This window comes from Rutilus rutilus (genome assembly GCF_951802725.1).
Source record: "Rutilus rutilus genome assembly, chromosome: 7".
NCBI classification, from domain to species: Eukaryota; Metazoa; Chordata; class Actinopteri; order Cypriniformes; family Leuciscidae; genus Rutilus; species Rutilus rutilus.
Genome location: NC_140221.1, coordinates 33,883,914 through 33,907,055, shown reverse-complemented (window position 1 = coordinate 33,907,055; position 23,142 = coordinate 33,883,914). Strand labels below are relative to the sequence as shown.

The 23,142-nt window shown below is 37.5% G+C and overlaps 1 protein-coding gene across 3 annotated transcripts; it reads left to right on the top strand.

Moving 5' to 3' along the window:
• Positions 1-4,443: 4,443 nt before the first annotated feature.
• On the top strand, positions 4,444-10,673 carry zfand5a (zinc finger, AN1-type domain 5a). Of its 3 annotated transcripts, XM_084414764.1 has the most exons (7): positions 5,587-5,975; positions 6,060-6,125; positions 6,667-6,825; positions 7,235-7,334; positions 7,482-7,585; positions 9,091-9,222; positions 9,312-10,673. In XM_084414764.1, exons 3-7 carry the CDS (start codon positions 6,669-6,671, stop codon positions 9,458-9,460), a joined length of 642 nt encoding a protein of 213 aa, XP_084270890.1. In that variant the 5' UTR covers positions 5,587-5,975; positions 6,060-6,125; positions 6,667-6,668; the 3' UTR covers positions 9,461-10,673. The 3 variants fall into 3 exon arrangements, with proteins under 3 accessions (XP_084270888.1, XP_084270889.1, XP_084270890.1); XM_084414762.1 differs by lacking the exons at positions 5,587-5,975; positions 6,060-6,125 and adding an exon at positions 4,444-4,625; XM_084414763.1 differs by having other exon boundaries at positions 5,315-6,125.
• The last annotated feature ends 12,469 nt before the right edge of the window (positions 10,674-23,142 follow it).

Below are 23,142 nucleotides of genomic sequence, written 5' to 3'. Positions count from 1 at the left end.
GTGTCTGCAGAGAAATTAATAAGAAGATAGATTTGACTCATATATGCCTGAGGTGTCCTGTGGGATTTTGCTCCACAGAACAGTAGACGCATGGAAATATTAGAGGTATGGAAAAGGAGAAAAAGAGCTCTATAAATAAATCTTGATATGCTGCCATATTTAGCTGAATCTTATTAAGGTTGTCTATCTTTATCTTTCTTATATTGTGCCTAAATTATCTCAACAATATTTAATAATGGGAATTAGACAGATAGAAAGAAAAAAGAAACAGAACAGATTATACTGAGACCAGAAGGCAGTGGTAACCTTATGGTTAAGGCATTGGGACGCTAATACTAATCAATGGTGGGGATCAAACTAAATTTGGAGTTTACAGATGGAATCTTATAATTATTACATCCTTAAAATAGGGATTTCACCTATTTCTCTTTGCAACTAACGTAAGGACGATGTTCAGTGCATGTGATCGATATAGCTGTGACAAAGAAGTGAGGTCTGTTTCCAAAGCAGTGAATCAAACACCACCAATATTATTTGTGGATTCCTTCATTGCTGTTACACAGCCTGACCACCTGATGTCACTAAAGATAAACGTTTGAGGCTGTTCTGTTGAAACGAATGAGCAGTCTGGGGGAATTCAGATGACGTCAGACTACATTGAATTTTCAATGTTTGACCCATTTCTGATGCACATTACCCACCTAGTCAGCAGATATTTACATTTACACAGTGTATTCGTGCATATTGTGCCAATATCTGTGCGTGAGTGTCTACCTCAGTATGTGTCTTTTCGCCCTGCAGAGAGCTAGATTGTTTTCCTCGGCTAAGTTTAGCAGCACCGTTTGGGGATTCCATCTTCGGAGGATTGACACGGGCTGTAACTGTATTCTGAGCATGTCTCCTTCTCTCCCCCTCATTCCCTCAGCCACTGGCACACCTTTGATAAGAGAAACACAGAAACGTTCCTCTTTTCCCAATCATGTCTTAAGAAAAAGGTTTTTCATATACTTTAACAGTATTTGACAAAACCTACAGTACGTGTATAGTAGCCTACTGTACAAATAATGCTAAAAAGATAAAGAGCTATTTAGTGTCAATAGACGCGTGACTAAAACTATGAGCTGGCAGCTTTTATTTGTGGAATGACTCTGTTATGAGTCACATACAGTGTCTCTTTTTTTAATGTTGTCATCAGAACCACCCTCAGGTGATCATGTGAGCCGACGCTGCTGTTCTGCATTCCATTACTCTGAAGAATCCTATAGTCAGGATATTTAATATCATGGGTGGATGAAGGTTTATATTTATAGAAGAGCCGGTGCCCTGTTACTCTCACGTTTTCATTCAGGTCGTATTCTCAGTACTGCATGTCCAGGAAAAGAAAAGAGTAGCCTACCCACTGGAAAGATGATTAATTTCTATTTTGCACTCTTCGTTGTCCATTTGCTCACAGGACGGACGAAACGGCACAGGACGAAACTTGTGATGGGGAAATTGTATCCTGTGATTAAATATGGATGAGTGTACTAACTAGAACATGAAGAAAACTTTCTTGCATTATGTTTGTTTACATCACATTGGTGATAGAGGACTAAACATATTCACACTCACGGCTGTTCTGCACTGACTGGTTTGTAGCCTACTGTACTCAGACAGTTTTCCTCTGATTGTTTGTTCATTTAACTTTTTAAAATATTTTTTTAAACAGAATCAATACATTAATAAAGCTGTAAAATTCATAATTATAACAGGATTCAATAGCCGTTGACTGAAGACTATCATTCTGTGATGGATTAGGCTAATTAAATTTTTTTTTTTTAAGTGGAAGATGTCAAATTATGCATAGATGTGATTGCTGAAGACATATTTTTTAAATGTTGACAGTTACAAGTAGGGTCACTTTTAGAATAAATACACTTATACTGAACAAACACACTTATACTGTGAAGAACTGTCAGAATATTGGGTACTTTTGAGCAACTGAACAACAAATCTCCCTTGAGGAAGAAGAGCCAAATTGAAAGCATACTTGAAACAACTACAAGGGCAGGAAGAAGCTGTCAAAATAAAGTGGAGCAACTGACAGGTAAATCAAGGCTGGTTTAAACAGCGCATTTTATGGATTTAAATTCTGTCATTCTAGAGTAATGTGTTATTTTTTACCTCATTTCAGTGTTATTTTAGACATACTGTTAAAGTTGTGATTAACATTAATATTAATATCAATAATAATATTGAATTTTTATTATTTTTACTTTATTTCTATTTTAAGTTTTATGTGTTTTTGTTATTTTATATATAATCTAGGCTATAAATCTAATATCTATTTTTTATTAAGATATTTTGTATTTAAGATTTATTCAGAAATTTAGCCTTGGCAACTAGCTGAAATGAAATAAGTTAAAATTTTATATTTATTTTATTTCAAATAACAAAAATGTTTTTTTATGGTTTTAGTTAACCATCATAACTCTGCGTCACTGATAGTTTTCTATCGTTCCATAGTAAAGTATTTTGTTTAAAAAAATGTAGCCTATTGTCTAACCAGGTTTCATTCATGACCTCATGAAGAATAAGCAGTGTGTGTGTATGTGTTTCTTTGGAGATAATCCAATATACGTTCATTAGATCATCATTGCCTTAAGGTGAAGGCACACTTAGTGTTTATGAGTGTGAGAATGTTCAGAGTGTTTATCTGATCCTGATGATGTTATGGGCCAACACAAGTAAGCCAATGGCACCAGCAGCTGTTACAACTCAACTTTATGACACGGTTGGCAACCTAACAAACACTTTATGGCACAAGAGGTTACTTAAATCACTGTACACTACAAAACATTTCATGTGAGTGTTATTTTTGTGTTTCAACTCTGTATTCAGTCATTTTGGAGCTTATCACTTAAAAGCATAAATAGACGGAAGGAAGGAAAATTACCTTACTGTACAACACAGTCATGGTCTAAATATATACTATCTTTTTGTCCACCATGTTCCACGAGTGATGAAAAAACACATATCTAACTAATTCATTTCCCACAGCCAAGAATGGTATCCAAATGCAAAACTACTTCCACTTAACTGGCTCATAAAGAGCAGTTATATATGTAAATAAGGAAAACATTATATTATATTATATATATAAGGTGGATATCTTGAAAACTTCTGCGAAATGTAAATGCAGTGAGGTTCTGTGTGCTTAATGATGCATGCAGATAAGACAGCATTTACCTTGCACTGAAGAGAGTGACCTACTGTCCTACTGTTATCTATGCATTGTACTAAAAATGCAAAAATCACATGTTTGTTTGCCTTGTTCTCACGTTTGACATGGGCTTGGATCTCTACTTCAGCCCTGACACACCAAAAACATCAGTTTAAAGGAAAAACATGCTGTAGATTAAGCCACTCCCCTGTACAGCATATTGGCAGGGCACACACAGACACGGTGTGACAAACCAAACTTAAACTAGTTCAGGCAGGTTTATTTCCCTTATATTTGCAGCTTTTAAACTCGTCCCCCTCCTCCACCTCAAACTGTTCTTTTCACAAACAACCATGCGGCTTCTGCATTTGCTCATGTGCAAAGCCACCCTCGGACACACTGAGTTGGGTTACACTGAAAGGAATCTCCCTCACACCAATGCTCATGGGTTCATGCAGTTCACATGTTCACATGAGTGTTTGCTGACTGACACCTGGGTATGTGTGTATTGAAAAACACGAGAGCTGTCAGCATCTCCAGGAACAGAAGTAACAACATGAATGAACTTCTTTGAAATAAGATTTCCAGAACGGACAGTGTAAACATCTTTTTTACACAGGCAGCTCTGAACAGGCCTTAAACTTCACTGTTGTCCTGACAGAGAGTATATATCTAATTATATCTAATTAATTGTCCACTTATCAATTTATCTATCTACATTTATATTTCCTTACAAACTAATTTTCAAAACATTGTTTCTGCAATTGTAATTCCTATGTGAATGCGTGTCTGACACCTCTGTGCAACATTAACCAGTCTGTGTAAATGCACCACTTCAGATGCAGTTCCTGTGCCACCTTTGCAATGTAAAGATGGCATCAGAGTGTCAACACATGCCAAATGTTGTAGTGCCAACAACAAAAAGAGCTGTGATGCAACAGACTGGGACAAATAACACAAAATTGGTCACTGATAAATGTGGAAAGTACCAAATAAAAATGAGAATATATGTATAAGACAACATGTAACCGTTAAATCAATGTCATGAGCCTGTTGTTGACTTTGTCGGTGTCTTCAGACTTGGGAGACTTTCATCAGGAAGGTTTGAATTCGTCATCAGTGTAGGTGGCAAAGGCAAACCTTAAAGAGGATTGTGCCCCTCTTTGACTTCCAGGCCCCGCCCCCAAACGTCGAGTGACCAATGAATACCTGCCTCGACGTGATGACGCTTTCAGCCACTCCCCTTTACTAAAGAAGGAAACAAACAGAGTGAAAGAAGAGAGAGCTTGGGAGAGGACAAGAGAGGAATTGACTTATTTACATCACCGACACAAAGCCTCGGGAGGAAGACAAACTCATTTTCGAAGAGTCCCTGTTTTTTAACCGAGGTTCATCGACCGATTAGATTTTAAAATCCACCAAGGTAAGCACCGCAACGTTTTTTGAATTTTATTTTAGGTGATAATCTGAGGTTTGTCGCTGTGATCACGGAAAGACTGGCTGAGGCTGACCCCGAAAAAGGGAGCGATTAACGATTACCGATTCAGAACGTGTAGCACAGCGAGTTAAACCGCTCGCTCGGATCTATAAACGCCAGGGTTGCTCGAGGTATTGAGCTTTTTTTTTGTTCTACGGGTGGATTCCTAAAATAACAAAGTGTCCCAAGTTGTCAGCAGCACCTTCATGAACATCACAAGCCCCAGAACGTGACTCGCCTCTACATAAAACACAAGACACGGACAATCGCCAACTTTTTTGCATCTTGGTCATTGATCTAGAAGTCGAATTGCGACTGTCGGTTCTTAAATCTTTTATTAATTCAGAATTTCAACTGTGGTTTTTGAAACAGACCCACAATCCAATGGATTATCTTCATTGTGCGGTGGGTTGTTTATTGTTCGACAGTGCCCTTATAAATCCAAGGAAATCTCGTTTAGTTTTTCGCGTTTTCCTGCTCTATGATACTAGTAACTCAGACAAACAGCTGGCTAAAACCAGTTAACGTTAGCTTTTTGTTTCGGGCTTGTTCAAAGGGCAGATTGTCTGTCTGGGGAGGAAATCCTGGAGCAAAGGGACAAAGAAGGAAGATTAAACAAAGCCAGTGCTGCTTCATAGTCGCGATGGTTGCGTTTGGATGTGTCATGATATTTGATGTCTTGCTATTTTGGGCTTTTACCTGCCTGTCTAGTTTTTTCAGTCCTCTACAATCCACCCAGTTTAGTTTGTCTGTGAGATTCGACAGAAGTAAGCTGCCTACCTAGGTAGCCACGCGCTTATGATGCCCCATTATGCTGTCTAGATAGTCAGCTCGCCGGGTTTTGAGACACAGCCATCACGGACACGGCTGTCCCGTCATCTAGACGGTTAAATGACCTGTAATTATCGGTTGGTGAAGGTTTAAAGTTGTTAACCCGCCAGCATTGGCTAGCACGAGTGTTCTAGACTAGAGCGGTTGTGGTGTGGTGTCGGTGCCTTGACTTCCATGGTTGATCACGTGAACACTGTCCTAACAACATTTGTGTGCTTCTTTTGCTTAAAAGTATAATTAGAGTCTTAGCCTAGATGTCTTACCTTTACGGCCTCCTGAAATTGCATATCACGCTTAACACCCACTCGTTTGTTTAGTCATGGTTAGGTGGGAGAGCTTGTATCGTGCTGTTTTATGTGTACTTTATTTTAGGATACCGACTTGAAGCGAGTTCAGTTTGGATGTGGCTAGAAATAGATGCAGCTGAACTCTGTATTAGTCCGGTCAGAGACGGTTGACTTCACTGTAATTACTCTGTCCTGAGGAGGGTGGTTGAAGAGCTTGTGTCTTTATTTTTGGCTGAGATAAAACAATGCCTTTTAATTATAGGGGCAGTGTATTCACGCTCAGAGACTCTAGAGAAGTTCAAACCCTTCTGCTTTAAAGGTGCACAAGGTGACTTTTGTGCTAATTATTTTTTACATAAAGAAATGAGTTGTACTTTTGTTAAATGTCATAAAAATGACGTACATTTACATGAGATAAGGATAGTTTTCTAGAACAAGTTATTTTATTCTACATGGAGTAGAATGTAGTGCATTCTACCCCCTCATGGGTGCCGCCATGTTGAGGTCACATGACCAGTTGTAAAAGTATGTAATTTGCTTTTTGGGAGAAAAAATATTTCTTTCTTTACAGCATATTTTATTTGGTATGTTAATATTGTTTATTGAAGTAATCTTTACTTGTTTATTCACTGTATTATACATACACACACTATGGTTCTTATCATAATACATATTTGTGACCTGAACATGGCAACATCCATGATGGGGAGTGGGGACCCAGTCCGGTTTAACTGCTAGTTTTTAGCTGAGTGGACCTTGAAAACAATAATCTCCTCTACTCATTGCATGTGCATGTAAGCCAACCACAATGCAGTCATTATTAACAAGACATTCCTGTTCTGTCTCTTTTTTCTTTTGTGATATATTAGCAATGGCCCAAGAGACAAACCAGAGTCCTGTGCCTATATTGTGTACCACAGGCTGTGGTTTCTATGGCAACCCCAGGACCAATGGCATGTGCTCGGTGTGCTATAAGGAGCACCTGAACAGACAGCAAAGCAGTGATCGTAGTCCCATGAGCCCCCTGGGTAAGTCGCACTGAAACATTAACCTGTTTGTCTAACCTCCTGGAAAAAGCTCTCTCTATGGTTACAGACCACACAAACAACTTGGTTATACCATGGTATAAGGGCTTTCATTCATTGCACCTCTTGGAGACGATGACATTAAAGTTGTTACAGCAATAACAGACCGCCATATTACTGCTTGTAAGACATTTCAGACCCACCTGCACCCAGTGATAGCTGAGTTGTTTTAGAGCTTAATATTTTTCTTGAGGTCTCTAGCTCTATGTTGGGACTTCCATGAGAAACTGTATAAGCTGCACTTGTTTTGTACTAGGCAGCACTGCTTTGTGTCACAGGCCTTTTGTATACTGTAGCACAGCTGCACCTGTGCACTGTTTGTGATTTGTGTCTTTGTGTTCTGTTGGACCAGCTGGCAGCCCCTCAGCAGAGGCCTGTGCTATACAGAGACTAGAAGCCAGCATAAACAAAGCAGAGGCCTCACCTGCACCCAGAACAGATACCATGAGAGAGTGAGTACTTCACATGTGTGTTTGTTGTTAAACCTCAGATTGAGAAAGGATGCATTTTATGTTCAGCTGCTTGACATTACAATGATCTCATGTGTTTCAAGAAAAGCCAGGTGCTGAAACCCCACTGTTTTTTTTGTTTTTTTGCAGAAGTATTCCTTCAACCTCCTTACCGGTGACACAACAGATGACAGAAATGAGTATTTCTAGAGAGGAAAAGGCCCTGTCGCCTAAAACTGAGGCTATTGAACCAGGTAATTGCACTTAAAAATGAAGTAGACATACAAAGCTCCTTGTTTAGTCTAACACAGGGTGTTTCAAACTTTATATTTCAGAAAGTGAGTCCATTTTGTCGACATGACAAAGTATTTATACTTAATATAAAAAATATTAAGTGTGATTTCTTGCAAAGACAACTGAATTAAATAATTGTCTTTAAAATTTTATTAAAAAAATATACATTGTCACTGTTGCAAACTGTTCAAATATACTCTAGAAAATATTAGCTTTTTTATAAAGTTTAATCTGAGATTTTATCTTCTTTTTTTTCTTCCACAAAACTATATGTAGATTCATACTGTTAAAATGTGGTGCTGTCATTGGAAAAAAATGATTGTATTTGATCTCATGATTTCTCACCAGTATTTAGAAAGCAGAACGAAATGTTAAATGTATTAAAATTGGTAAATGTAGATAATTATGCTAAACATTTCATTCATATCACAACCAAGGCTTGACATTAACACCTCCCAAATGCAGGTGGATTTCAATTTTATATATAATGTATACATTTTTCAATTGTAGTCTTTTAAAAGGGCATCTGAATAATAAAATGCAATGTAGTTTTGTCAAAAATATAAATGGTTTGATACATATCAATACTGAAATATCTTAAACTCTGCTATTCTGCAGAATCGATACACGATACCAGCTGTGCTTTCTCGCTCTCTCATCTCTCCGACAGCGAGTTGATGCACAAACCCGCCTCCCCTCACTCACACGTTTCTTTTGCTCCGGATGAATATCGGTGCTGTTACAGGGCTTGAATTTAAACTTAAACCTTTTAAAACCACTAGCCACAGTGGCTGGTGAGCAAAAAAAGTTAATGCTTTAGCCCTGATCACAACCCTTAAAATAATGTTTAAACAAATTGTGCACCGGGGGGAATTTATAATGTCTGTATTGGGATAAAAAAAAAAAAAAGTCTGACGAATGTTGGTAGACCAAATTTTTGCTGCTACAGCAGTGAGCAAGATGACTTTTATTGGTTTTATCACTTATCACCTTTCAGGTGTTGCAAGGTGTGTTTATTCATAAGACTCTGTTTACAATGTCAGTCTCAAAGGAAGTACTGAAGTTTGTGGTAGTTGAGCCTTCAGGCAGTAAGCTCTCTTTTGTCAGTTCCTCTTTTTATTAAAATGAACTTTGCTGCTATAAATTCAACTGCTAACATGTCTTCAGAAGTATTTTGGCATCATACACACCCGTTGTTTAGATATGTACTCTTATTGTCAGCCCAGACCCAAGAACAAACAGAGCCATCTTTGGGTCTGCTCCAGTTCATGCAGTGTTAATAACTTCATTCTGACAGAAATTGGGACTTTGGGGTTTGTGGCAGAGCTTATTTTAAGGAACAGCCCTATAAAATTGTGACCATACTCATTTTCCTTTAAACCCCACAAACTGCTTCCAGAATCCACCCATGCCACATTGCAACTGTTTTATTTAACAATCCTTCTTGTCTCTATTCTTCCCACAGTTATAACACAGCCCACCTCCTCCTACTCCCCTATCGCTGTGGCTCAGGGAAGCGACGAGGACAAGATCCCAGACTCCATCAAACCTAAGAAAAATAGATGCTTTACCTGCCGTAAGAGAGTCGGCCTAACAGGTGAGGCTCATGGATTGGTCATTCTGTTATTAGTTTGACAGTCATACGTATCTAAGACCGCCGTTCATATGTTTTCTCTTGTTTTACAGGTTTTGACTGTCGATGTGGTAATCTGTTCTGTGGAATTCACCGGTACTCTGACAAGCACAACTGCACGTACGATTACAAGGCGGAAGCCGCTGCTAAGATCCGTAAGGAGAATCCAGTTGTAGTTGCCGATAAGATCCAGAGAATATAAGCTTTTCCTTCTTTCTTCAAAAACACTGGTGGATAAAATGGACGACTTGAAAAACGGACTTGTGTTTTTCGATCACCTCAAGAAGAAAACGAGAGAACTGTACCGTCTGAGGCTCGTGCATGAACGATCTGACAGATTTGGGTTTTCTAATAGGTATTCATTTCTTTCCGTTTTCTTTTTTCCCCCCTCTCTGTGGTGTTTTATGCTAGTTATTATTGCAAATTCTTTTTTTCCCCCCTAAAGCATAGGACACCTTTTAGGAAATTTTAGCTGTTTTGTTTTTTTGCTTGTTCCCGTCCTCATGCAATGGGAGTGGCAGATACTCTGTGCCAAAACGTGGCCGTGTAGTTTCTGAGTAACTAGTGTTGTTTAGCCTTTTGTCTTATGAAAGACGCTGGATTTTCAAGAGATGTGTCAAAGCTCTACCTGATGGTGTGTGCTGCATGTGTTGGTCTGTTAAACTGCAGTTTGTCATTCTAACAAAATCACTTGGAATGTGGGGCCGCCCAGTCGTCAAGGCCATTTTTTTAGCATTATTTTAGAATGTGAACTTGCTACTGTGACATCATACCTTTTCTTTGTTTTAGAATGAAAGATTGAGATTCATCTGTTGTAGGCAACTCTGTTCCCACATTCTAGAACCAATAATCCTCCAATCTGTCACAACTGCGCTTTAGAGTTTCAGTGGTCTGGGAGTTTTAATTTTGTCAATTTTGTGTGAACATTACGTAGACTTTTTAATAAGACTGTGAGGTGGTGCAGTCGGGTTCCGTATTTGTGCGCACGGGGGGGAATTTCGCGCACACGCCCTTCTTCCTGTTGTCAAAACGAGATGAGCTGACCCTCCTTAGTGCATTTGCAACACCGCAATAGTATACGCATAAAGTCAGACCCGAGTCTGTGAAACATTGTTCTTTTTGTTGGTTTTGAAATGCACCCACAATGCACCTGTCATTTTTGTGTGTCTGCATATCTTAATGTAAGCGAGTCCGAGTGCATATGTTGTGTATATAAACGTCTTTTCTTCTTTAGGGAGTGAGGTTTCCTTAAAAAAAAGATGTAACTGTTGAGAGTATGTTGAATTTCAGCCTTTAGTTATATGCAAATTTGTATGAAAAAAAAACATTACTATGTTCATATTTATGTATTGCATTTAATCCTTTTACCTGGCATTAAAAAAGTATTGTAAATAAAAATATACAGAGAGAAAATATACAGTCAAGCTGTTCTGTTCATTTATTGCACTTTGGGGAGTCATTTTTAGGCGTTCTTTTACACTGAATAAAAAGCTTCTTATTTGAAAGCAGAGGGCCCAAACTGTGGATTCCTTGACACCTGTATGGTTTTTCAGATGTCGTTTGTTTTGCACACCTGTCCCGGCTGCTGACGCAAAGACATCCTGTTTTGACAACAGCTGTCCTGACAACCTTTAGCACTTCTGTACTCGCAACCAAAGCAGATTTGACAATCCCTGCCTGACCTAGTAACAGCTGGAGAGGTGTGTGTCACTTTTAAGGAATGACAACAGGTGGTGTGGACCCTAAGTGTCAGCCTCATTCAAAAACGCAGGATATACTTTTCCTTTCTTGTTTTCAAAGTACATATCTGTCCCTTGAAAGAAAATGTTTTGTATCATTGTCTGACACAATCTAGTCAGTTTGTGTTCTTGTCAGACTCTTGACTAGTCAGCGTCTGTGGCCCGCTCTCAGTATTTGTACAGAGGGGGCTGAGCGTTAAGCCGGTCTGGGTGGATGACTTCACAGTGACGGGTGGTGACAGATGTTAAGGGCAGATGACTACGCCACTGTGTGTAGACGGGCGTCAGGGGGAGGGGTACACCGAGGGTACAAAGAGTTATTCTGAGTGTATATTAAGGCAAAGTCGAACTGGAAAGTGAGATGATTAGAAAAACAGTGTGGCTTAGAAATTTGGATCACGGGCAAAAAATAAATGTGGCTTAATTAAAAGCAGGATGTAGGAATAGTTCAGCAGGGGAGAACTATTCACACATGTTCTTCTCGCGTTAATCCTTGGTCAAGTCAGAGGATGTAAATTGGCTTCACAGTCATGAGTTTGGCTGAGGAGAAGAGGGCAAGGCTCATGACCATGAGGCAGAGGAGCTTAAAGAAAGAGTTTCGTATGAAAACTAATTATGAAGCTTGTACTGGAAGGAATGTAATGAAAATGGGCATTGTAGTCATTATGAGAAAAAAGAAGGGTTTAGAAAGAAATGTAAGAGGGAGGACAAAAGAGTGGAGAAGGGAAGGAAATTGGAATACATTGACCATTATTCAATAAAATGTAATGTATAATATAGCTGCAATCGAAATTATTCAACAAATTGCATTGCTAATCAGGTTTATTGGCTACATTTACAGACTTTCAGCTGTATGCAATGAGCAAATCAAACACAAGTCATTCAATACAACAAAGGTTTCCCAAAATTTAACTGAAAATGCAACTTTTAATGATTTCTGCAGTTCCAAATTATTAAACACAGCACAAATCTGCAAAAAGGTGGTCTCAGCACACCTGAAGCAACTAATCAAGGGCTTCATTAGTTGGACCAGGTGTGCTTGAGCTAGAACACATGAAATATCTGAACTGGCTAGGTTTGTTGAGTGTCACAAGTTGTTTGACTACAAGTTAGAAATGTGGCTAAGTTAGGCAAAAGAATGGTCCAAAAAGTTAAGAGAAGATATCATTGCCCTTCACAAGCAAGGAACAGGATACAGAAAGATAGCGAAGGCACTAAATGTTCCTAGAGACACAGTTGGAAGTATAGTTTACAAGTTCAAAGTTAAAGGAACAGTGGTTACACTATCTGGAAGGGGCAGAAAGGGAATCTATCAATGGCTGCATCCAGATTTCTGAGAAGACAGATTCAGAAAAAACCCTTGAGTGACTGAAAAGACATGCAGCAAGACTTGGTGGCAACAGACACTGAGGTTTCAGCTTGCACAGGAAGGCGCATATTAAACGCATGCCATAACTTTTTATATACATATACACACACACACACACACATTAGACTTAAATGGGATGTTACAAATGAATAGGAATGTAAGGGATATTGATGGCTAATATGAACTGCAAAATGTTGACTGTGAAAAGTTATTTTCTTACTCTGTATTTTTGTCTTGTTTTCCAGTGCAAATATAAAGTATAAACTAAAATTCCAGTACAAACATTCTTAAATCAAGAAACATTTACTTGAGCAGCACAAATGTCATATGATAGTCTTGTTTTCTGATGAATCATCAAAATTAAGTCATGCTTAAAATATGAAAAAAATGTCTGCAAGTGGGGTCAGAAAAATAAGCCTTTTTTTCCCTTTGAATTTAAGTTTTTTTTCTTGTCACATTGGCAGATTTTTGTTTTGTTTCAAGTTTAAAAACAAATGTGTTAACTTGTCACAATAATTTGTCATTTCTGCTTAATTTTATGTTTCCCCGAGTTTCACATTGAATGTATCCATCAGTACTTAGTGATAAAAAGGGTAATGAGAATTTGAAGGTTGCAAACTTTAGTTTTCAGTTTCAATTAGTTTATCTTTTTTTTTTTACTGCAGTGAGAATGGCCTGTCAACAAAGCCTAACCAGATTATGACAGATGCACTGAACTAGGGCGGTATGATCTCACAAAAACCCTCTCAACAGGGCTGGATTGGTAATCTGTCATACCAGGCATTTTCCTGGTGGCCCGACACATTTTGGGGCCAATACAGTGTTTGTTTGTTTGTTTGTTTTTGCCAAGGACTGGCCAATCATGTATTGACAGGAAGAAGCAAGAGAGAGGCCTCCCCCTTCCACATATGAGGCACTGTTTTTTTAAATTGGAGCACATGGGAAACTACAGTTGAACTCTGGATTCTATGCAAGAACTATGGTAAATTTCATTAGGGCAATTAAAGGTTAATTTAACAAAACAGCTTTAAAGCCTGGATCCCGTGAATTAAAGATGAAGCTTTTTTCTCTTTACATATGTTTTATGTACTTTTTAATAGTTCTAATGTATTTGAATTGAAGTCAAATGTTGATTCAATGACATCCTGATGAAAGAGAGAGATGTCTTTTTTACTAATGTTATTGCTTTAAAGGGATAGTTCACCACAAAATGCCATCATTTAGGCCTACTAATGTCATTACAAACATGAATTACTTTCTTTCTGTGGGACATAAAATAAAATCTTCTTTTTTTCTTTTTTTTTTGAGTCTTTTTTTTTTTTTTTTTTTGTCCATACAATAGAAGTCAAAATATCTTCTGTGTTTCAAAAAGGAGAGAAAGTCATTTAGGTTTGGAACAACATGATGGTGAGTAAATTATGACAGAATTTAAAAGCAGCAAATTTACTTTATGGCATTCTAGCTCAAATTCAGTGCTTTGTCAAATGCATTTCTATGTGACAAAAATGCAATATTAAGTTTGTTAAAGGGATAGTTCACTTTGAAATAAAATTTTGGTATGTTTTAGCTTACCTCAAGGGCATCCAAGATGTAGGTGTCTTTTTTTCCGCAGTAGTTTAGTTTCAATTTAGATATTTTTAGGTCAAACCGTTCTTGTCTGTCAGTCATATAATGCAGGTCGATGGTCACTGTCTCAAAACACAAGCACAGAGTCCAAATTAAAACAATTCCCCATCGTCCAAATTAAACAATTCCCCATCGTAAGTACACACTGATGGCCTAAGACACGAAACGAGCGGTTTGTGTGAGAAAACGAACAGTATTTATATCGTTGTTATCTCTTGAACACAGCACACGTCCAAATGATCTGACGGCGCGGGCGGGTATAGACATATAAATAGATGTCGCCTTCGCTACTGCAGTTCATTGGAACGAAACCGTAGCCAAGGCGACATCTATATGTATATATCTATACCCGCCTGCGCCGTCAGATCATTTGGACGTGTGCTGTGTTCAAGAGATAACAACGATATAAATACTGTTCGTTTTCTCACACAAACCGCTCGTTTCGTGTCTTAGGCCATCAGTGTGTACTTACGATGGGGAATTGTTTAATTTGGACGATGGGGAATTGTTTTAATTTGGACTCTGTGCTTGTGTTTTGAGACAGTGACCATCGACCTGCATTATATGACTGACAGACAAGAACGGTTTGACCTAAAAATATCAAAATTGAAACTACTGCGGAAACAAAGACACCTACATCTTGGATGCCCTTGAGGTAAGCTAAAACATATCAAAAATTAATTTCGAAGTGAACTATCCCTTTAACTGCATTCGCAGTAAATTCAATAATATCTATCATTATTTGTTGCTGTTCTATTTGATCTATTAATTTATTTACCCAAATTTAAGGCCCTAATTCCAGTAAAAACATTCTAGGGGGAACTCGTGGGCTGGTCTGGATTTGCCCTGAATTTTAGCCCCAGTCCAGCCCTGCCTCTCAACCTAACAATACCACGCACGAGCAAACACTCCAATCCGACACAATTCTCAGTTCACAGGAAACTCCAAACTTACACGTTCTCGTGCTGTGTTTCGTGTGTACTTTTGTTCCTTGAGGCGTAATCAGGAAGATGCTAATCAGTTAACAGTACAGAGTAAAACCCCCCTCTAACTTGTGTGTCTGGGTGTGGCTCACAAAGCTGCTTGTGTTCCTCATGCAGGAAGTTCAGTCAGTCAGTCAGTCAGATTACATGCGAAAGGGGATAGTGACAGATACAAGAACCTGTTTGACTCATGAATACACAAGGAGTCAACACTCTTCCTGCATCATATGAAAGGAAGCATGAAATGGAAGTTGTCATAGTCTTTTCTTCCCCATTGTGATGTATCCAAGTGACATGGCTTTTCAAACAAGAAAACATGTAGGGCGGTACTTGATTTAGTCCATTAACAATTCATTGAATCATTGTGGTTTGCTATTGCTGCAATCACATGTGAGTGACAGGGTGTCTCGTCCTCACGCCAGTAGAGACAGTCGTCAGAGAAGAAAAGAGATGTTGCTGCAAGAGGGAGGGGAAGTCATTTTGAGTAAAGATTACAAGGGCACATGAAATTCAATTCAATTCACATTTGTTTGTATAGTGCTTTTCACAATACATATCGTTTCAAAGCAGCTTTACAGAAAACACATGTGACTACATTACAATTTAGAAGGTGACTGCGTCTAAGTAATGTATTTCAGAAATATAAGTATACAAATCATGCAGTTAGCTAACAATGTATTAATTTAAGGCAAAAACAATGAGCTCATTGAAGTAATTCTACAAGTTGTGAGCAAAATGATTACAATACATAGAAAATGTAGCATTGGTGCATGTTGATTCAGTGTTGGTCATCTGAAGTCCTTGCAGGAGTTAGAGTCATCTCTTCACAGGTGTTGGAGCATCTGAAGTCTTCATAAGATGGACATCCCAAGGTAAAACAGAAAAGCAAATGGAAAAGAATTAAGTGTAGCTGCTGTTCATAAAATTAAGCAAAGATAATCTTGTGCATTTTATCTGATATAACTGGAGTACAAGGTTATGAGATGCATTATGTGAATGCTTGGCTAAAGAGGTGTCTTTAATTTAGATTTAAACCCGAGTGAGTTTGAGCCCCGAACATTATCAGGAAGGCTATTCCAGAGTTTAGGAGCCAAATGTGTAAACGCTCTCCTTCCTTTAGTGGACTTAGATATAGGTAGCCAACAACCAATAGTCCAGAGTTTTGTAACCTTAAAGAGCGTGATGGATTGTAGGGCAATAGAAGATCGATTAAACACACAGGACCTAAACCTTATGGGTCAGTAGCAATGCTTTGTAATCAATACAGAACTTTAGATAGTGTAGAGATGATAAAATTGGTGTTATATGATCATAAATTCTTGACCTGGTAAGAACTCAAGCAGCTGTTAGTTTAATAAAAAAAAAAAAAATAAAAAAAAAAGATATGTAGCCTACAGATAAATCATTTATGATAAATACTGCAATATTACAATATAAAAAAACAAAACAAGAATAGTCTATTCTGAATTCATTCAAGACATTCTATGGTCTAAATTATATTCTTTATGACTTAGTTGTAAAGTGCTTATGTGTGCCTTAAATATTTAATGTACCTTGTGTGGTCTAGCCAGGAAACTCCAAGCCAGACTAATCCAGCTCTTGACTGATTCAGCACTTCTGTGAAAGAGAGAGCTGGCAGGAAGGGGGCGGGATTTAGATGGGTATTATGTCGTCACTGCATATGACACAGGCCGCCTCATTCCTCATTCACATGCTTCCACCGCGTCTGTGTGAGAAGCTCCGCCCACTCACATGCGCTTTACTCATGCCTCTGTCTCATTCTCAGCGCTCATTCGTCTCTCTCTCCCCAACTGTGTGCCTCTTTGTCTTTCCCATGTTTATACACTCGCCCTCACTTCTGCTTGCGCGGTCCGTCTGGCTTCTCTCTCACTCTATGACACTCACTTTATGCTGTCATTTTCAAAGCCTTAGGGCCAGAACGCAAAAGCAGTCAGTTTCCCTTGTCACACAGACAGAGCTGTGTATTAAATACTAAAGGTGTTTACTTACCAGACACTAGGCTACTATAAAGCAGATTCAGAGCACAAAGTTGGGCTACAAAATAATGAATTGTCATAATTAGTGATAATACTGTGTATTAAAAGAAATAAAACGTGTTTAGCAGTTGCTGTGGTCGTGATAACAGTGAGGAACTGAGCATATTGTAGCCTATAGGTTAGAATGGGGTAAAGATGCCCCTCAGTTGTAATTTTATCTTCTAACAATAGATGGCACAAAATCTCAATTAATCAATTGCCATGCTCTTCTTCATTTTTGTGAGATTTAGCCTAGTCAGTCAAAACAGTTTTGAGGTTTTTTTTGTGTCTGTTTGTTAATGAGATTTGTAGACACGTTCATGTTTTTCAATTTGTGGATTACATATTTTTATTTTGAAGTGAAAAGGTAGGCTAAATGATGCCAAATTTATGATCCAAAGGTGGCACAGAAGCGCTTAGGTGTCTTTATACAGACTGTTTAATGCTGCTCAGAGGTGGCATAAATGCATTTACACAACAATTTTAACTGTATGTTGTTATAGGGGCTGATGTGGGTCAGAGCAGGTATAATTTAGTCTAGCTTTTATGCTGCATTGCTTCTTTACACAGAATTTTGAGCTGGTACAGAGCAGCCTTAACCCAGCTGTGTAAAGATGCCTTTAGTTTAGACCATTGGGTTAAGATGGGGCCTTAGAATGAAGACAGAAGGCCCAGATTGTCATGTTGGTGATGGCGGTATTATTATTATTTAATTTAATACATAATATAGTTCATGGGGTTATTATTCAGTAATTCCCTGAGTTAGATATACATTTCAGACACCTTTGCTATGCATTGAAGTGAACCATGTATGCTAATTGAGCAAAATCATTCAATTTGAATTCATAGTGTTGATTATGACATCTTCAATTAATATAGGCTATAGGCAAATAAATATGTTCATAGGCCTGTATATAGCTAAGTCACAAAAATTACTATTCAGATGAATCTCTTTTATTGGGATTCTGCTTTGTCTGTTATTAGGCCAGGTAAAATAGAACAGTTGATTTAGTATTTTATAGAAATGAAACCGTAAAAAACTACATATATAAAAGTAAATGCATTTTGTTCTTAAAGGGATGGTTCACCCAAAAATAAAAAAAAAACTCTCTCTGAATTTACTCACCCTCACATTGTTCCAAACATTTATGAATTTAGGTAGCCTATAGCTTATGGGTAAACCAAACAATTGACGGGCCCCATTGACTTAGTATATATATTTTTCATACTATGGGAGTCAATGGGGCCCTGGGCATGTTTGTTTACCGACATTCTTCAGAATATATATTTTTTGTGTTCAGCAGAAGAAAGAAACTTATACAGGTTTGGAACTCGAGGGTGAGTATATCACAGAATTTTCTTTTTTGGGTGAACTACCCCTTTAAGGGGGCATCTACCCTCATCTTAACTCAACAAAGAACATATTCCTTATAGGGAACATTTTCTTTGAGAAATGTTCAGGTTTCTAAACTGTAAATGACACCTATATATAGGTTGAAGACTCATGACTTCTGTTTTCTAATGAGGACTGGCCATTATGAAATCAAGATTTGCAAGTTGAGCAATGTGTTCAGATATTATTTTCCCAACACACAAGACAGACCTGCCTGACAAAGAGTTCAGAACTGGAATGCTGGCAATGTGGTTCAACAAACTTCAACTAAGTGTTTCAGGTAATTAAATAAACAGAGTAATCTACAAAACAAAAAGCATATCCTATGATATACTAACATAATTGTTTACTGATATTTTAATATAAAATGTGAGTCAAATGTAAGTATATTATGAAAATGTGAGTCAAATGTAAGTATATTATGAAAATATGAGTCAAATGTGACTCACCCTCACTGAAGCAAATCAGATTTTATGGTTTTTGCTAAAGCCATTAGTGTGATAGGCCTATAATTACGACATCATCACTGGAGTCAAAGATGGAGTGTAAAACACAGTCTTGTAGCGCCTCCATGTGGTTACCCATTATTGTTGCTAATAAACCAGCAGCTGACAGAAAACACGAACATAAACTTTTCAAGATTTTGCCACCATGCCGACCACCAGGGGCCTGTTTCAGAAAGGAGGTTAAAGGGATAGTTCACTTTGAAATTAATTTTTGATATGTTTTAGCTTACCTCAAGGGCATCCAAGATGTAGGTGTCTTTGTTTCCGCAGTAGTTTCAATTTTGATATTTTTAGGTCAAACCGTTCTTGTCTGTCAGTCATATAATGCAGGTCTATGGTCACTGGCTCAAAACACAAGCACAGAGTCCAAATGAAACAATTCCCCATAATAAGTACACATTGATGGCCTAAGACACGAAACGAGCGGTTTGTGTGAGAAAACGAACAGAATTTATATCGTTGTTATCTCTTGAAAACAGCACACGTCCAAATGATCTGACGGCGCGGGCGGGTATAGATATATACATAGATGTCGCCTTGGCTACTGCAGTTCATTGGAACGAAACCGTAGCCAAGCGACATCTAGTGTATATATCTATACCCGCCCGCTGGCGGGTATAGATGTATACACTAGATATCGCCTTCGCTACTGCAGTTCATTGGAACGAAACCGTAGCCAAGGCGACATCTATGTATATATCTATACCCGCCCGCGCCGTCAGATCATTTGGACGTGTGCTGTTTTCAAGAGATAACAACGATATAAATACTGTTCGTTTTCTCACACAAACCGCTCGTTTCGTGTCTTAGGCCATCAAGGTGTACTTATGATGGGGAATTGTTTCATTTGGACGATGGGGAATTGTTTTAATTTGGACTCTGTGCTTGGGTTTTGAGCCAGTGACCATAGACCTGCATTATATGACTGACAGACAAGAACGGTTTGACCTAAAAATATCAAAATTGAAACTACTGCGGAAACAAAGACACCTACATCTTGGATGCCCTTGAGGTAAGCTAAAACATATCAAAAATTAATTTCAAATTGAACTATCCCTTTAAGTGAAAACTCTGAGTATGTTAACCCTGAAATGAGGGAAACTCTGGGTTTTCTGTTTCAGAAAGGGAGGTATGTTAAACCTGAGAAAGCAGAGTAAGTCAAGCCCGTTTCTGAAGAGAGGTAACTTATACTCAGAGTCAGTTACCATGGTAACTTACTCTGTGAACCTAACCTGGTAGGGAGCAGGGTTTCTTCGGTAAACCCAGACTTTCTATTGGTCTCCTCCCCTTTTTTAAAGAGGAAGCAGTGTTTAAACACCTCATTCATTCTTTCAGTACATTTTTATTAATAAAATGAATCTTTTATTAATAAATAAAATATTGCTATTTTTACTGCTGTTTTTTTTTATTTTTATAAAATGAAGTCTATATAACTCCTTACCTGGCAACTGAAAATACAGTAGTAGATTAGAGTTACAGAATGTAGTTGTAAACAAATTCTACAGAATTCAACTGGCATTTACTGGGAATCACTGAACTGTGTTGATCTGTGCAACAGAAGTTGATGGACCGTCCTCCTGCTGTTCTTCCACACTCTGGGGGAGAGATAAGAATACCTGTTTATACTTAGATTTAAACTTAGATTCTATACTCCACATAAATATGTGAAAAAATCTGAATGTGTAGATTGTTTGATGTGTAGACACTGTTGGCCTCTCTGTGGCAGCAGAAACTCTTTATCCCCATCGTCTTGTGAAGATGAGCATTTGGTCGAGTATAGCCTACACTTTATAACACTATTTATCATAATGGTGTATTGAGTAGGTTACTTACAACTGCCTGGGGTTCTGTTGGGACAGGAGGCTCCAACAGACAGATATTACCATCAGAATCTGTTGGGATCAACAAAAAACCCAACCCAAAGTAAAATAAATGGAAATATCAAAAATAGCCTATATAAAAAATAGCACATATGTAATATATCTTACATTTTAGGCCCTTGGATCTTCTGGAGTGACTGGCTCTGAAGTCCCTCCAGGAATTCCCTCAGCCCAAAATGCTGCTGCACTGCTAGACACTGGATGCTATTTAGTTATTTATGTCAAATGTAAAGTCAGGTAGCCTACACCCATGATATGCTCAAGCCTTACCTGATTGAATTATGTTTTCATATTTAATTTTCAGCTGCTGCCATGTTCTTTTAATACCTGCAGGATTGCACCTACATGAAAATTAAAATTTGGTTGAATAACATACTGTTCTTTCACCTCTGATATTATAACAGTTGGGTAAGTTACTTGTATTACTAACTACAAATGACATCTTCAACAGTGTAATTAGATTAATGTCTACTTATTATTAATTACTAAATCCCATATCAACCTCAACCATTTCAACAATACAAGGAGAGACAAGAAACTGCACTTTTAATGCTTTCAAATAAACAATATACAATTGCATGAATTATTCTTGAATTGACCAAAGTGTGTAGACTGTAGAGGGAGAAGGTTACATAAAAAAATAAAAAAAAACTTTTAAAAATGTATGTTAAATATACAGAATTGATCTATATTCGAATGCAATAACATCAGATTTTACTTTAAATTACAGAAGAATTAAGAGTAATCCCTTTAATTAAATTACAGTATTTAGATTACTTGGTAATTAATTACACCCAACACTGTATAACTAATTAACCCTCTGGGCTTCTTCAGTCAAAAATGACCGAAAACTTATACATTTTGATTTTTTTTCAATTTTTGCTTCATCGGAATGGGATGACACTTGGTGACTTTTGTTGTATTAGCTATGTGAACACACAAAAAAATCATGGACATGATTCGGATATGTTAAAGGGTCGTAAAAAAAATAGTCACACTTAGCTTCCTCCCGGTCAAAAATGACCGACAAAGGAAATGAATGGGAAATACGAAAAAATACGAAAACTCAGAGAAACTTTTGGTGGTACAAACTACAAATCAGCCACTGTGCAGAAAAAAAGTGCACAGCAATGAAGGGGTGACACTCTAAAACATCAAGAGTGCAAATAAGACAGCCCCCCCCCCCCCCCCCCCCCACACACACACACACACACATCCACACACACACACACACACACAAATTAACTGGTAAGACTGAAACAGCAAATTTTGCTCCAAACTATATAAAAATTATATACTCATAATAACTCCAAAACTATAGCAAGGAGAGTCAAAAGGTAGGTATCGTTTGAAAGAACTCTTTTTAATTTTTTTTTAAATATAAATTACATTACATTTGGACATTGTCCTGCAGAGAAACTGCGGATAAAAGACAATATATATATATTTATAATTTTTATTATGATTTTGCATATCTTTCTTATTTGTCATGGAATAACGGAAGGAAATAAGGTAGGAGGAAAATTCTTTTTTAGTGAAGTCCCCCTACATGTTAGCTGCATCTGGATAAAAAAAATAATAATTTTTGGACAAAGGAAATCAAAAGTTACAGCATTTGTAAAAGAGATAGCCTTTTTGTACAGTCTTTGACACCCCCTCATGGGCAATTTTTTCTCCATGAAGAATATCTTGTCATAAAAGCAATAGATTATGTTAATTTTGACACATTGCAGTACATTATTTTATAGATTATGAAATATAATTTGTGCTGTTCCATTCAGTGCTTGCTTAGTAATTAATTATTTTCTTTCCGAATGGGAATAAAATAAATAAATAAAAAAGCTATAGGCGGTTATAGGACATGACACATATTTATATATTTTAAAGCCACTAGATGGCGCTCTTCTCACTTGAATTTTTTTTTTTTTTTAAGGCCTGCACTCTATTTTGATGTGAAATGTTGCATTTACTGGAAAAAAAAAAAAAAAAAAAAAAAAAAAAATAAAAACATATTAATTCTAATGGAAAAAATAGCTCATAAAAATTATATAATTAATGCAAAGTATCATAAAAAACTCTAAAAATTCTAAATAATAATCAGAAAATATTATAGAACAAAAATATATTTGATTGGTTATCCTGGGAAAAAAAATAAAATAAAGTTAAATTTTAAGGCTTCGTCCGTTTTTGACCGGGAGGAAGCTAAGTGTTACCCATTTATGAAGAAGCCCAGAGGGTTAAAATGTAAAGGTGAGAAACATGCAGACCTCTTTTTATCTGGCGCTGTTGCCATGGTGACTCATAATATCTGCGCTCCATTGATAATGGCTTTTTATAGTTGTGGTGCACGCG

Coding starts and splice junctions, on each gene's coding strand:
- zfand5a (XM_084414762.1), top strand. CDS start 6,669: ATGGCCCAAGAGACAAACCAGAGTCCTGTGCCTATATTGTGTACCACA. Junction 6,826..7,234: donor TAGTCCCATGAGCCCCCTGG/GTAAGTCGCACT, acceptor CTGTTGGACCAG/CTGGCAGCCCCTCAGCAGAG. Junction 7,586..9,090: donor AACTGAGGCTATTGAACCAG/GTAATTGCACTT, acceptor TTCTTCCCACAG/TTATAACACAGCCCACCTCC.